Genomic DNA, 16,289 nt, shown 5'->3' on the forward strand with positions numbered 1-16,289 from the left:
CCTCTCGCCAACTCTCCTAATCTCCACATCATCCTTCTTTCTTTCCACGTTAGATCCTCTTCAATTCTCTCCTCCCTTCCTCTCAACCTCCTTTTCTTTTCCATTATCTCCCTTTTAACCTCCATCTCTCCCACCCTTACTAATGCTATACTTGTCCCGTCTCTTCTCCCTTCCCCTATTCTCCTCACTTCCTCTACTTGCCCCCCTTCCCCTATCTCTTTTAATAATTTCTCCACCTCCCCTTTCACCCCCCCTTCTCCTCCCTTAATTCCTTTTATTATCACATTCTTTCTCTTTTCTTCTCTTTTCTTTCTCTCCCATTTCCATTTCAACCTCTTAATCCTATCTTCCATCTCCTCAATCTCCTCTCCCTTCTCCCCTTTCTCTCTCCCCCCCCTTCTTTCCTATCTCTAACTCTTCCATTTTCTTCCCCATCTCCTTAATCCTCTCCATAAATTCCTCCCTTTCTCTCTCCCACCATTTCTCCCTCTCCTCCATTTCCTTCTTTAGCCCCTTACCTCCTCCCTTAATTCCTCCTGCCCTCTTACTCCCTTCTTAATCTCTTCTCTAATCTCTCTTCTTATCTCTCTCATCTCCTGAATTATCTCCTCCTTCCATTCCCTCCCCATCTCTTTTAATATCTCCCCTATCCCTCCTGTCTCCTCCCTCCTTTCAACCTCTGGCGACCTTATCACCTTTTTGCTTCTCCTGAACGCCCACTCCAAATCCCCTTTTTCCTCTCTCTCCTTTCTCAACCCTACTTCCTCTAATTCCTCTCTTTTCCTTTTCAAAACCTCCTCTGCCGTCCCTGTGCTCCCTCTTCTCTCTCATTTCTCCGTCTTCTTTAATCTTTTATCTCCTCTATTTCTTTTCTTTCCATCTATATCTCCTTTACTCTATATCTAGTGACTTTCCCTATACCCTATTTCAGTTACTTTCTCCTCTGCTAGTGACTTTCCCTATATCCTCGACTGGTTCCTCTGTCACTAGAGACTTTCCCCGCACCTACACCTATCCCCTATCTCTCCTCTCCTTTTACACCTGCACTCCTCTTTCTTAGTACCTTCCTCTCCCCTCGTGCCCCTGATCTATCTTCCAAACTGCCAACTCACTCTACCTGCATCACTTCTCTTCCTTCTCACCGCTCTATTCCCTTCTCACCCCACTTGCCTGCACTCCCCTTGCATTCGCCACCTCCAGCTTCTCACTCTCTCACTCTCTCTCCCCCTTTCTCTTCCTCACACCTCTAATACTCCACTCAAATACACACACTGACAGCACCTCAACCTTCTCACACGCAACCGGAAACGGAAGTCCAATTTCATATTCTAAACCTGATGGTAAAAGAAGTTTAATCTTTTCTATGTCATCAGTAGATGTTTCTCGTACAATTAAAATTACTTTAGCAATTGTACCGTTTACAAGACCCAAACTGGCATCGATGTTACGCCGAATCATAACTTTTGCTCCAATTTTAATTGTAATTTGTTTTGAAAGTCCAGCTGTTTGAGAACTATCATCATCGTTATTTGACAATACTTTTAATACTTTCTTTTTTACATATGATGTACAATCAATCGTATCTTCAGCAATTAATAATATTTCTTTGAAAGTAATGCGACTTAACATTGCATTATTAAGGACATCACACATATTACAAGTAGGAAATAAACAAACAGTGTCCGATGATAAACTGTTAATAAAATCACATAATTCATTTAATCTAGATTCGAAAGAATCAGCTTTGAAAGATATTTTTCTACTCTCTAGAATTTTACAATCAGATTTTGTCACTAAACCAATACGAATTCGCGACAATAATTCACGGTATGAATTATCTCCTTGCTGACGCATATTGATTATCAATTCATCAAATTCAAATAATGTAATCCATAAATTAACAGCATTTAAAGAACCAAGATAATTAGCAATTTTTTGATCGGATAAATGTGTAAAGATAAGATCTTCGCGTACAGGAAACAATTAAAGCAAGTCTCCGAATAAAAGAATATGCTTTCGACCAAACCAACCATCATCGTAATCACTAGTATCAAATATCTCAGACAATCGAAGATGAATATATATTAAAGTCAAATTAGATATCATTGACACTTCATCAATTACGTAAAGAAGAACATCTTTAAGATCTGTTCGTAAAACTTTTAATACACAATCAGATAATTGTTTATACTTAGGAGTTTGACCATGTTCAACGGGTAATTGAAGCAATCTATGAACTGTCAAATTATCTATATTAAATGCTGCTATACCAGTAGGTGCTGTTACAGCAGTATCTTTGTTGAGATTTTGTTTTATCCAGCATTTAATAGTCTTGATTAAGAAACTTTTTCCAGTACCACCTTCTCCGCTAACATATAATCGTAATATTGATTTATCGGACTCTACAACATTGGTAACTTTATCAAATACTCGTTTTTGATCCGTATTTAATTTTACTATCATGTCAGATACATCAATTTCTTGAATTGCTCTATCACCAAGATCTTTAAAATCTTGCATTGCTTCACCAGCCTCTATATTTTGAATACCTATTGCATTTTCAGGATCATCCTGAGACTGCTCTTTTTGCAAATCGTCATCTAAGCATTGCTGAACTAACTGTTTTGCAGTTTCAAATGCTTTTTGCAATTCTTCTAATCTTTCATGATATTGCAATGCTTCTACAAGATGCAGTTTTACTTTGTGAAACGATTCGGTAAAGTATCGCATTCATTTTTAAGATCCTCTAATTTTCGCCATGGTTTAAACATAAGCAATAACGCAAAGAAATAATTTTCCGGCTGTGTATTAACATTATATCTAAAATGATTAATAAGATATCCGCGCTGTCGCCGTTTAAGATAACAACCATTACCTATTTTATAATATTCAATAAACTTATTTTTCGGTTTGATCTTTGAGATATCGTACCACTGTGCAAATTCATAAAGAGACGTATTTTCTAATTCGTTTGGTCTATGTGGATAATGATCATCTGTCAAAGATTGATAAAATATATCTGTAGATTCAGGATCAAGAGCTTCAATTTCTTTACGACTTTTTAATTTTCTATATCGTATTTGATTAACATCTAACCATCTGATGGTTGTATTTCGATCAGTTCCATACAAAGGAATACCTAACAATGTATCAGCAGCTTCGAGAGCTCCACATTCTCTATTATTCGTAAATCGCAAAGCAATATTCCAAAGATGACTCGCTAATGATTTGTTTTTGTTATCCTTACTATCAAGAATATTCTCAGATAATTCACTTTTTCCCGCTTTATTCATATATTTAGTAACATACCAGGTTAGCAGCGATGATTTTTCACCAATAAATTGTATATCCATATTACCTTCCCATGCAGTAAGAAGAACAGGATTATAGTCATTTATATTACCTTCATTATCCGTTCGAGGAAGATCGTAAAGTCTACTTTTATGTTTCAATTGTTTTCTACCGGCTATCGAAGTTGCCACATCCCTGATATTCAAAGTTTCAGTAACGGGACGAGGAAATCCAAAACGACATCGACGAATAACTTTACGTCTTACTTTTTTAGAACGAAAACAATAATCATTATGTGTATGTCGCTGATGCGTATCAACACGTCTGTACAACAATGGCGAAATATTTTTATCCGGTATTGTGCAGCTTATATGTTGTGAAATAAATTTGGAAACTTCCTCAATAGTAGATTCACCGAAAATTGGTGCACTTTTAATCCAAATTAATAAGTGAAAATGTTGTATACCTCTACCTTGATATTCTCGTCGCCAGAAATAGTGCGTTACTTCTCCAATTGGATGATCTGTAGACCTAATGAAGTCAAGCATTGCCCGAAACTTATTATCGAGAAACCTGGATGTTGATACTGGATCTCTAACAACGAGTGCGCTAACGCTTAAGGAAGCGTCATGCCATTCATTTACTTCACGAATATATTCACTTAAATTTTCCCACAACCACTCACTTGGACTGAGTGTTAAAAACCATGTCGCAGGTCCATAATGCTGCGTCATACAATTTAAATCGTTTCTCGGTTTACACCAATATTGCTCCGTATTTCGAAGTGTGGCAAATATTGTACTCAAATTAGATTCCAACAATTCTTTCGACATTGCGTCTAGGTATTCTGCAGCTGTATAACGAAGTCGCGGATTAGTTACATTCATTTTATGAAAAATTCCACGACTTAATTGACGCATATTTGCATCGTTCAATAAATAAAATACATATTGTAGATTTAATCTATACTGTGGATGTTTAGATGTCAAACGACATTTAATAAATTCATGATCATGAAGTTTAACTTGTCTAATCTCACGTTGTCCATTAATACCAGAAGAATATAAATCTGGAAAACACATTAAATCTAAATGTTGCTCACGATTGTTCAGAGGCAAGTCCTGAATTTTTAACATTTGATATAAAGCTGTCGCAGTTTTATTTGCTTTCTTTTCATATAAGGGATAGATGGTATATTGTTCGTAATAGCCATCGTTTTCAGCATTAGTCACTTGAGTCAACATTGCTTTCCGTCGACCTTCTAACATATCATTTTTTATCTCTTCTATCGGATCATTTAATAATTCAGTCTTATCATCAGCTACTTCTGCATTACCTTCTGTCTCATTTAATAATTTAGTCTCATCATCAGCTACTTCTGCATTATCTTCTGTCTCATCTTCCATTTGAAATTCTGAATTTTTTAATTTTGGTAAACGTAAATCATTGTAATCATTTGGCAATATAATATGAAAATATAAAGTATTGTTGCGCTTTAACCACGTTAAAGCGTCAAATACTTTTTTAACATCAACTACCTCTTCCCAAATAATCTTTGATTTTGTCGGGATACCTCTAACTAATATATATAACTCATGATTAATATTTATTGGATCAGTATTAGAACATAATTTATTCAATGTCTCCTGTAACGAAAGTGGTAAATGAAATGTTCTACCTTTAACTTTTGATATCATTTGTCTTTGAGGCAACTTTTTATTAATAACAGTTCCCATTTTAAGGACAGTTTGAAACGCTTTAGCTCTCTGTATAAGAATTTTTTCGAATGTAGGGGAAGACGGGGTATTCTTGGACACACTTTTATTTTGTCCAGAAACTCTAAAAAAAATTGCTTTTTCTCAAAATTTCAAAGCTTGATTTTGTAGTACGATAAATAACCTTTCTTTTGGTACCATGCATATTGACCTAATTGTTAAAATTGTACACTCTGTATCAGTTGGCGCAAAAACCTGGTTTTTGAGATTTTAAAAAATCTCGGGGTATTATTGGACAGTTTTGTAAATCGAAAAAAAATGAAAATTATTGCTGGAAAACGTTTATTTGTTAATGAAAACGAAAGAATATATTATAATGAATAAAATAAAGTGAAATATAACGATGGAAATTATTGAGAATCGCAGTTAAGGCACGTGAAAGTGTTCGGGTTTGCTCCGGCACAACTCAAGTGAACACATCGATCACAAGCGATACAATGGGCTGTGTTTCGGCGATTTTCTTCCTTGGGCATATTTTTCATGCAAATTATGCAGAAATCAATATCTTCCTCCGCGTCAGTTTTGTTCGGAGACGGTATTTTCTTTTGTGGAGTCTTTGATTTGCCACGGCCTTTTTTCTTCTTTGCTGCTGGTGTGTCGTCTTTCTCCGATAAATTTTGCCGCCTCTTCTCGGCCTTATCACGTTGGTCAGACACATTTTCTGGTGATGTCAAAACAACCGATTTCATTGGCTTACGGCCACGATTTGACTTTTTGGCTGGCGTGCCAAGTTTCAACGGACCTGCCTATTTTAATGCATCGCGGAGCTCTTTGGCCGAAACGACAGAGCTTGTAGATGGTTCAGATGTCGTGACTTCTTCATGTACTGCGGTTGCTATTGCATCGCCAGACACAATGATTCGACGCTGATTATCTTCATCTTCTTCATCATCGTCGCACTCATTTTCGCCGCTCAAATGCGAAGCGATGAAGTCGATTTCCGTGAAGACGTGCGGATCGAATGGGAAAATACCTGTCGCTCTAAATCCAGCCTTGATGTTTTTTGGGGTCACGGCAGTATCTAAGCATTGGTCGACAATGAGTGGCACATGATGCAAATCAAAAACCACGCCGACGTTTGATTTCTTCCAAGTATCATGTTTTATGGTGAACATGGTCTTGAAAGGGTCCAAATACCGAAACATCGAGCGGCTGCATACGGTGAGTGCAATGCGGTGGGAATGAGAGCATGGTAATGCCGTGATCCAATGCCAATTCAAGGGTGTCAATCGACAAATGTGATGTGTGATTGTCGAGAAGCAGAAGAGTTGGTGAATCCTTATTCGCGCCGGTGTATTTGATGAAATGCTCCATGTATTTGAGGAATTGATCGGATGTCATCCACCCAGAACCATTTGCGATACCAAGTGCACCTTGTGTTGCATGCGTCATGTACACGTGTTTCATAATTTTTCAGTGGAAAGAGGAAAAACGGCGGAATTGATTGTCCCGTAGCGCTGACGGACAATGCCAGAGTCACGTATGTGCCTCTCTCGGCCGATGTCGATGTGCCCACCCGTTTCTTTCCTTTCGGTGCAATGAATTTTCACAGCTTTCGTTGGGACAGTTGGGCATCCACATTCGTCCATGTTCCAAATTCGATGCGCTTCGAACGGTGTGGCATTGAGCACAGACGACAGATTGCTGAAGAAGGCATCGACATTCTCTTTGTTGAAGGACTTCGCACGCTTCTGGCTCACTTGTTCCGGTGTTCGCAATGACAAATTTTGATGACGTTTCATGAAGCTCAATTGCCAATCCGAACTTGCCTCTCCTTTGGCATCCTACGAGTCCGAATACAAAATGCCAATTTTTTTAGCATATTCGTATGCAAGTTTCCGCAGCTCCAACAAACTCAATCCATAGTTAATGTCGCTGGCCTTCAGAATGTATTTTATGAGCGCACCCTCTTGCTCTACATTGAAAATCTGAAATAAAAAAAAATTATAAAAAATAAATAAAAAATAGGTAAAAATAAATTTATTTGTGATTCAATGAAAAAAATTAGATTAAATCAATACAACTCACTGTTTTGCCGGTCGTCGAATGTTCTGTCAGCAAATTCTCCATCACATTAACATTAGCAGTAGCAACGTCAATTTTTGCCTTATCGAAATTCGCAATATGCCAAGCCAATGTGCTTTTCGGAATGTTGTGCGCCTTCGTAGCTTGCCGGATTGAGTTCTTATGGATTTTCACCAACCTAATCGCCTTCAAAATATTGTCATAGTTATTTGATTTCTTTTTTTTGGCATAATAACGCGGCATTCTGTCAAACAATATTTAAACGGACCAAAAAACGATTAGAGATTGTCGAAAAACTAATGCTTTGTTGAAATTATGCATGAAAAATCACTTTTACCCATCAAACACACAAAGTTATGTCGTGAACTGTCAAGAATTAAGTGTCCAATAATACCCCGAACGCTCATTTTTACAACATGTCGGCGTATAAGTAACGCAATGCAAATTACATACAGAAATCTTATATGCGTCGAAAGCTTAAAGTTCAAAGAATATTAGAATATTTATATTTACCTGACTTAATTCGTTGAAAAATGTTGTCAAAATGAACAAACCACTACTTGAAAAAGAAACTTTACAAACATCAAAATTCTGTTTGCTATGATAGCGAGGTAACAATGCGTCAAAACAAGTCAAGTGCTCAATAGAAAATGAGATTATGATAAGACGAGTCGATGCTAGTTGGTGGAGACCTCAAGCGTTACAAACGGGAAAAATATCGCGCTGTCCAACAATACCCCGTGTCCAAAAATACCCCGATTTCCCCTACTATTAAGAGATGATATTACTTCAGGCACCTGATTTGTAAAGAGATTAGTAAAGACGCAGTATGCAGGCATTAAGCCTTTACGAAATTTGCCTGAACAATAATTACATATATATTGCGCATCAACTTTTTGTTGTTGTACATACGTCATTAAATCTTTCCAAATTTTAACATGTACTTGTGTCTGAAGACTATTGACTTTAGAAACACTTTTTTTATAACACAATCTCTCGCATGATACGCAAACATGTCGTGGTGTGTCCACAGAGGGTTTAGTCAATGCTTTAAATGCTAAACGATATTTAAACATAATATCATCATTACTCAAAATTGTATCAATCCGTTGATGTCTGTACATATCTACTTTCTCCTGTGCAGAAGTCACAATTTCATTCAAAGTATTCATATCAGCATTATTTAAAGCATTATCTAGATTTTCCAACTTTCGATAAAAATATGTAAGTTGATAAATTAAACGCTTCATATATCTTACTTTTGGAAAATGAGGCGATAATAATTGAACTGAAAGAAACATTCCTTCGCAAAGTGTTATATCAATATAACAGCTACGCGTATGACCCAATTTCTCATTTGAAATTTTCATTGTACATTTATGAATATTTTGCATAAGTTTTGGTACATTTTTTAAAATACATGTATTTACGGTTTCGAGAAACTTCTGATAACGATCAATTAAAAGTGGATCGTTAATTTTACAGCTTGCAGTATTACACATCAGTTTTGGTTCATTGTTTAAGGTACATGTATTTATGGTTTTAAGAGACTTCTGAGAACGGTCAATTAAAAGCGGATTGTTAGTTTTACAAGTCTGAAATATTACACGACCAAGATTTTTTAGCTTGTTCTGTTGTCAATGGTAATATGTTTACTACTTTTCCTTTTACATTTATTACCAAAGGTTCCAATGGATTTACATCATGATGATATGTAGACTCAATAAAATAATTTTCAGATGAAGGCTGTATGTCTAGATTCGTCCACATAGCGCAGTTAATTTGTCTTCGATTGTAGAACAATCTGCGACAAGAGTCAAATACACTTCTGATTTCTTTTTAATCAAACTTAACATTTTGTATATATTGCGAATATAATTTTTCCTAATACACATGCACCAACGTACAATTTTTTCGGCTTCCAATCGTTTCTTAATATGACCTTTAATATTGATTTTGTCAATAATATTTTTTATAAATATTTCTGAACAATTACGAAGTTTTATGGTATTCTTCGACCAGAATTGTTTATACTTTTTAGTAATTTTTTTAGCAATATTGCAAGTTTTTATTTCAAATGTAGATTTTGTTTTGATTTTTTGTCTTTTTGTCTGATAATATCGCTTATTATAAAGCCATTTGCGATTAGGATCCAATCTTTTTTGTCTATCTTGTTCATATTCAAAGTTTTTCGAATAACGCATACGCTTTTGTGCGCGTTTATTTTCTAAATCTTGTTCATATTGATATCGATCTTTAATGCGTTCATCTTCTAAGTTCCGTTGATATCGATTACGCTTTTTAGCGCGATTGTCTTCTAAATTTTGTTTATAACGATCACACTGTTTAGCGCGATTGTCTTCTAAATTTTGTTTATAACGATCACACTGTTTAGCGCGATTGTATTCTAAATTTTGTTTATAACGATCACACTGTTTAGCGCGATTGTATTCTAAATTTTGTTTATAACGATCACATTGTTTAGCGCGATTGTATTCTAAATTTTGTTTATAACGATCACACTGCTTAGCGCGATTATCTTTTAAATTTCGTCTATATCGATTGCGCTGTTTAGCGCGATTGTCTTCTATATTTTGTTTATAACGATCGCATCGTTTAGCGCGTCTATCTTCTAAGCTCTGTTTATACAGATCGTGCTGTTCAATGCAATTATTCTCGGAATCTTGCTCATATAAATCATGTTGTGTAGCCTGATTTTTTTCTAAATCTTGTGAATAGCGTGCACGTTTATTTACACAATGATTTTCCAAGTCATGCTGCTTAGTTTCTTCATAAATATCATTATTTGTTTTCATTAAATTCTTTGAATTATTTTCCGTTAATTGTAATTGATTATTACTTAACTCTTTTTCAGGTTGGTAAATATGACGTTGCTCTTCTAACCGATTCAAATATTGTTGTTCAGTCTCACATTGACGTATAGTACGTTTACGAGATGCTTCAATCTCTCTTGCTTTTATTACTGCTAATGGAAGCACCTTTTGAGGAGCATATTGTGGATTTTGTGGAAAAAGCTCAATAACATTAGATTCAAAAACCTTAATTAAATGCAAACGCATTAAACTGTGATCATATTTTATTTTTTCGGGTTTAATATTGAATAACAATGAAATTGTAAAGGTTATTGCAAAAACCCCGCAATCGCTACCGTTTGGTTGGTATTGTACAGTAGGAAATTTGACACAATTTTTTTCAAAGTTATATCTTGGAAATAATTTTTTCAAGAATTGTTCATGATGTATGTGCAATTTTTTATTATTTAACGAATCATAAATAAATATGTTTTTTGTGTCGTAATAACTACATACCCAATGTCCATCTGATAAATTTGATGAACTATGTAATATCTGTATATGTTTTTTATTTTCTGGTACAGGTTGAATCGTATCAAGGCATTGGATTCGCCATGTTTCGACAGGTTTATAATCTGAATAAATTTGTAAAAAATTATCAAAATGTTCTATATGTATATCTGTTAACCATTCACCTTGGAGAAATATATTTTGTCTCTAAGTGATAAAATTCTATTTTTTTTGCCTTTACAGACATTTTGTATACAATTTTTGTTTGTGCGTAAACTCAAAATTAATTTTTACTAATTGGGCGCCTCTAGGGCAAGCGAGAATTCAGCGCTGTTGCAGCCGATCTTATTGATTCAACGCTTATGGCAGCTTTTATATACAGCGCCAGAGCAGCCAATTTTCTATTGAGAGTGAGAGGGGGGAGGGAATTGTGTGTGTGTGTGTGTGTGTGTGTGATTAATTTTTATTGACAGAGTGCGAACCTGTAAAATAAAAAGGTAAATATATAATATAATATAATTTAATTTAATAAATAAAATATGTAATATAATATAATTTCATATAATTTAATTAATATATGTAATATAATTTAATTTAATTAAAAATTAATTATTTACTTTATAACTATATTATCTCCTTTGCTATTTAATAAGGTGTTAATATATCGGATCTGTAAAATAAAGGTAAAATAAATTTTAAATGTATACTTAAATATCTGCTATATTGTATAACCACAGACTTCTATATAATATACTAGACCGCGAACCTTTTATATATTTAGCCTTTTGATGAACCTAAGTAGAATTCCTCTAGTAAGAATTAAGACACCGGGCTATCAATTGCTGATTGGTTATTTCAATTCGCGATATATGTAATAGCTAAGATGAGTAAGAAACTAAACAGAATAGTTGACATAAGATTTGAGACAACAGACACTATTGTACATTACTATTAATGTTATAGGTCAGCCATTCTGCTTAGAACCTATATATTATATAGAAGTCTGTGGCTATAACATAATATCCATATGCAACATAAATTCAACGTAGCAATATAAACCCAGCAAACATGGTATATAAATGTTATATACATGTAAATAATCAAGCATGTTACATGTAACGTATATGTTAGTTGTAATTTCTCATTCATAAATGTAACATTTTTAATATAACATATATTACATTGTAGTTATATTGTAATTATATACCAAATAGCACATTGATGTATCGATGTCAGTGCTATCTGGGATATAATGACAATATAACTACAATGTAATATATGTTATATTAAAAATGTTACATTTATGAGTGGGAAATTACAACTAACATATACGTTACATGTAACATATGCTTGATTACTTACATGTACATAACATTTATATACCGTGTTTGCTGGGAAGGAATCAATGTAGAAGATGCAACATAGATTCAATTCAATATTCAACATTGCAACGTATCAACAACGTTATTTCAACTTTTTGTGCTGTATAGGATACTTACCCATACAGCACACAAACGTTGAATCAATCTGCAATATTGCAATATTGTATCAACATTATAAAATGTAGATTCAGTGTTGAAAATATGTTGCAGAAGTGTCTAATGTCCGCTGAATTGCAATGTCGTGTAGACATTGTTTCAACGTTGTATCAATATAGAAGACGAAACAAAGATTCAACGTTGTAGCAATATAAAGGAATCCTAAAATAATCATAAAAATGAAAAGGTCAGGCCATGTTCAAAAGAAGGTACTCAAAAATTTAAACGATCTAATAATAAATTATCACGAAAAGTAACTGATATGTTATTCAAGGTGCCAGTTCAAAGTGAACATACGTAAAGTGTATATTATCTAAATTTAGTAATAATATATTACCATGAAAAGTAACTGTGATATTTTATTCAAGGTGCAAGTTCACATTGAATATACATACATATAAGTAAAACTGATTACAATTTAATTCTAGAAAATAAGTGCGATATGTTATTCTTAGTGCACAAAATATAATAGTCGTTTATAGAGATTTGATTTGAAATTCATACTAGCCCGTACAATGAAAAATAATTGCTCGTAATTCCAGAGTACCAATTTGTTAATGACTCAGAAAAATAACATGGCGGCCTGCTCTCAAAAAACTATGATGTTTCTCGATGTCCATTTAGAAATAATGTCGAAGCTTTTACAGAATAATTACTACAACATTTGAAATACGAAAAGTATTACATTAGAAGAAGATTAGATTAGAATAAGGATTCAACGTATTTTTAAAAGCTCTACACACACAACGAAGTGAATATACAAAACTATATACAAATACCTTTTTCTTCTGTGTTTCTGAAGAAAATTGTAAGTCAAATGAAACCTTGCACTTTGAGAACCATGTCACTTACTTTTCAGAGTCAAATTGATAAATTTTTTTTGTATATTTTAATGATATTTATTTCTCACTTGTATCTTGAATAATTAATATGTAATTTTTTATTGTATATTACGACAAATAATCAGTAAACTTTTTAAGCTTATAGCTTTATTGTAGTTGACCTGAGAACTGTACATTTATAAATTTTACTTAATATACACCCGTTTCGAGCAACAAGGCAAAGTTTTCTGATCAATAACTTACTCCCTGAACATACGGTATAACACAAATCGGAAGTTGATACGAAAATTCGAAATTTTACTAAAGAAAGATTGGAGGTTTTTAATTTATACAATTTTCACAACTCTTATTTCAATTATTTATTCTACCCATCGAAAGTTTTTTGAGAGCAGGCCGCCATGTTATTTTTCTGAGTCATTAACAAATTGGTACTCTGGAATTACGAGCAATTATTTTTCATTGTACGGGCTAGTATGAATTTCAAATCAAATCTCTATAAACGACTATTATATTTTGTGCACTAAGAATAACATATCGCACTTATTTTCTAGAATCAAATTGTAATCAGTTTTACTTATATGTATGTATATTCAATGTGAACTTGCACCTTGAATAAAATATCACAGTTACTTTTCATGGTAATATATTATTACTAAATTTAGATAATATACACTTTACGTATGTTCACTTTGAACTGGCACCTTGAATAACATATCAGTTACTTTTCGTGATAATTTATTATTAGATCGTTTAAATTTTTGAGTACCTTCTTTTGAACATGGCCTGACCTTTTCATTTTTATGATTTTTTTAGGATATCAGTTACTTTTTAAAGTACAGATATATAGAACAGCTTTCTAGTAATTCAAGTATCACAAATATATGTATTTTCGATTCTTATCACATAACTTTGTATAAGTAACAATTTATGCAATATAGTTCAAAATAATTGAAATATATGGTATAAATGTACATATATAAAATATATAATTATATTATAGTATACATATATATACATATATATATTTTATTTAATCATATATGTAAATGTTTGTATAATTGTAATAACTTTTAACGATACATTGCACATTTATTTCAATTGCAACAGAATGAATTTATATTCTTGTATGAATATTGAAAATAAAGAATGGGCCCCTCCATCGCCCATTCTCGTGAGAACGCAACCATATATTTTTCTTCGTCTCTCCGATTTTAACACGACATACATATTTCTGTCTGATAATTTTTTTCTGGATGATACTTTTTGAAATGTCATGAAGCCTAGGTCAAATTAGAAACTTATTGCACTCGTTTTAATGCAGCGCTTACAGCAGCTTTTATAAAGCGCCAGAGCAGCCGATATTTTATTTTGGCGCTTACGGCAACTTTTATACAGCGCTAGAACAGTTGATGTTTTAATGTAGCGTTTACGGCAGCCTTTATACAGCGCCATTATTTAATCTGTTCTAAGAACAATATGTAAGCCCCTTGTGCTCCTTTGGGCCATTTTTTCTTGAACACTTCTATATCATTAGAGTAATACCATTCCGATTTTGTGTCAGCTCTCAACATACACGTGTAGTGACCACGATTCATTTCTTCACCTTCGTGAAATATGGCGCTTATTACCTTGTACTTTTTTTTATTAATCGTGATATTACTCGTCGGCACGGCGGTAATCCGATTGTTGATAATTTTTTTAGAAGCACCGTTTACAAAAGTATATAAATTGAGCTGTATTACTACGACGGATAAAGTTGATTCGATTACGGTTTTCTTTTTCAACACGGTACCCTTACATTCGTTACAATTGCCGTTTATCGTTTCCCATTTAGAAAATTCTACATTAATCAAACTTTGTAGAGTGACACCTTTTTTCCTTTTTAATGTCGAATGTATAGGTAATATTAGCAAACTACTGCTTTCCAGCTTAGTTACATTGTAATTACATTTGACATTCGAGCAACATGTTACGTGCTTGAATTCGAGTTCTAATACATCATTGATGTCGGAATACGTCGACATTAGAGCCGTAAAAAATTCCGAAACATCTTGTTGTGTTCGTTCTTCGAAGCGTTTTCCGACAGATCTTCTAACCGCTTGAATGTTGCAATATTTACGTTCACCGTACGCGCAGATAGCATCAGTCAATGCATTCGATGCTTTATTTTTCAGTATTTGTTGCCTAATACGTACGCAATGAAACGCACATTGTAATATTACATTAGCGTAACACGAAACAGCATCGTTATTGCAAAGGCCATATATTTTCCACGTAACTATACTTTCTTGTTCCTCACAATCATAATTCTGCACATCATCAATGATATTAGGGATAGCCCATCGACGATCGTACATTTTCACAACCTTTTTCTCGGACGGATTGATTTGTGGCAGTTCAGATTTGAATATAGATCTCAGTCGATTATATTCTACAATGGCTCTCGAGTTTGCTTTAACTGATGCTGGATTGAAATTTATCAAATGTAGGCCTTCCAATTTACTTACTCGTGACAAACCTACATAGGCTTGACCATCACTGAATACAGTCGTTCCTAAATCCATCATTGCATTGTTACATGTAATTCCTTGACTTTTGTGTATAGTTATTCCATAACTGAGAGACAATGGAAATTGTTTCCGATGTACCACTAATTTGTGGAATACTTCAAATTTAATATCTACTTTCGTTATTGCGATTTCTTTGTTATCCGAAATAACTATTTTGATGGAATCAATACAATTGCCATCAGCAGAGCGATTAACTGCAACTACATTGCCTATCGTTCCATTGACAAGTCCCAAAGTTACGTCAATGTTTCGTCGAATCATCACTTTAGCGCCAATTTTAATTGCTTTTACTCTTTCAATGCCAGCTGTTTCAGACACTTTATCATCTTTGTCTTCTAAAATTTTATGCACCTTTTTTTCATTGCTGGAGCACAGTCGACATCATCTTCTGCTATCAGTAGAATTTCATACGTTAATAGTTCATATGAAATATGCTTCTTATATAAATTATTTTCAGTAAACACAAAATAACAGTAATATAGCATTAATGATGTAATTTCCTACTCAACAATCTAACTGCAATGTAACATGCTTTGTACATAACAGTTATATTGTTGAATAGGAAATTGTACCATTAATGTTATGTTACTGTTACTTTGTGTTTACTGGGTTCTTACATAAATATATATTTTTACATAAATATGATGTTACAATGTTATTTATTTTATTTTTTGTTTGCCGTTACGCGGCAAAACCAGACTTAATATTTCGTATTCAAATTTTCCCCATGAAATGCATATAAGGAATGAATACTAATATAAGATTCAAAGTATATATTTTCTTTGTTAATTTAATTTCTGACCTATAATCCTCTAACAAAGGATTCAAAGAATTAAATAAATTAAATAACATTAATATAACAGTGTTTACTGGGTATATATTATAGATAAATATGTAGTGGCGGATCCAGAAATTTGTTAAGGAG

General features: G+C 33.6%; 1 protein-coding gene across 1 annotated transcript; it reads right to left on the minus strand.

The window, feature by feature from the left end:
- Positions 1-1,295: 1,295 nt before the first annotated feature.
- LOC146720621 (uncharacterized) lies at positions 1,296-8,861 on the minus strand (the record flags this gene model as incomplete). The annotated part of the gene is given in 4 exon segments (XM_085488213.1): positions 1,296-2,720; positions 2,723-5,082; positions 7,863-8,576; positions 8,683-8,861. Coding segments are annotated over 4 exon segments (4,678 nt in total), but the record flags the coding sequence as incomplete, so codon positions are not given.
- Between the last annotated feature and the right edge of the window lie 7,428 nt (positions 8,862-16,289).

The sequence above is a fragment of the Nylanderia fulva genome, unplaced genomic scaffold (genome assembly GCF_048542155.1).
Source record: "Nylanderia fulva isolate GAGA-0341 unplaced genomic scaffold, ASM4854215v1 Scaffold650, whole genome shotgun sequence".
NCBI classification, from domain to species: domain Eukaryota; kingdom Metazoa; phylum Arthropoda; class Insecta; order Hymenoptera; family Formicidae; genus Nylanderia; species Nylanderia fulva.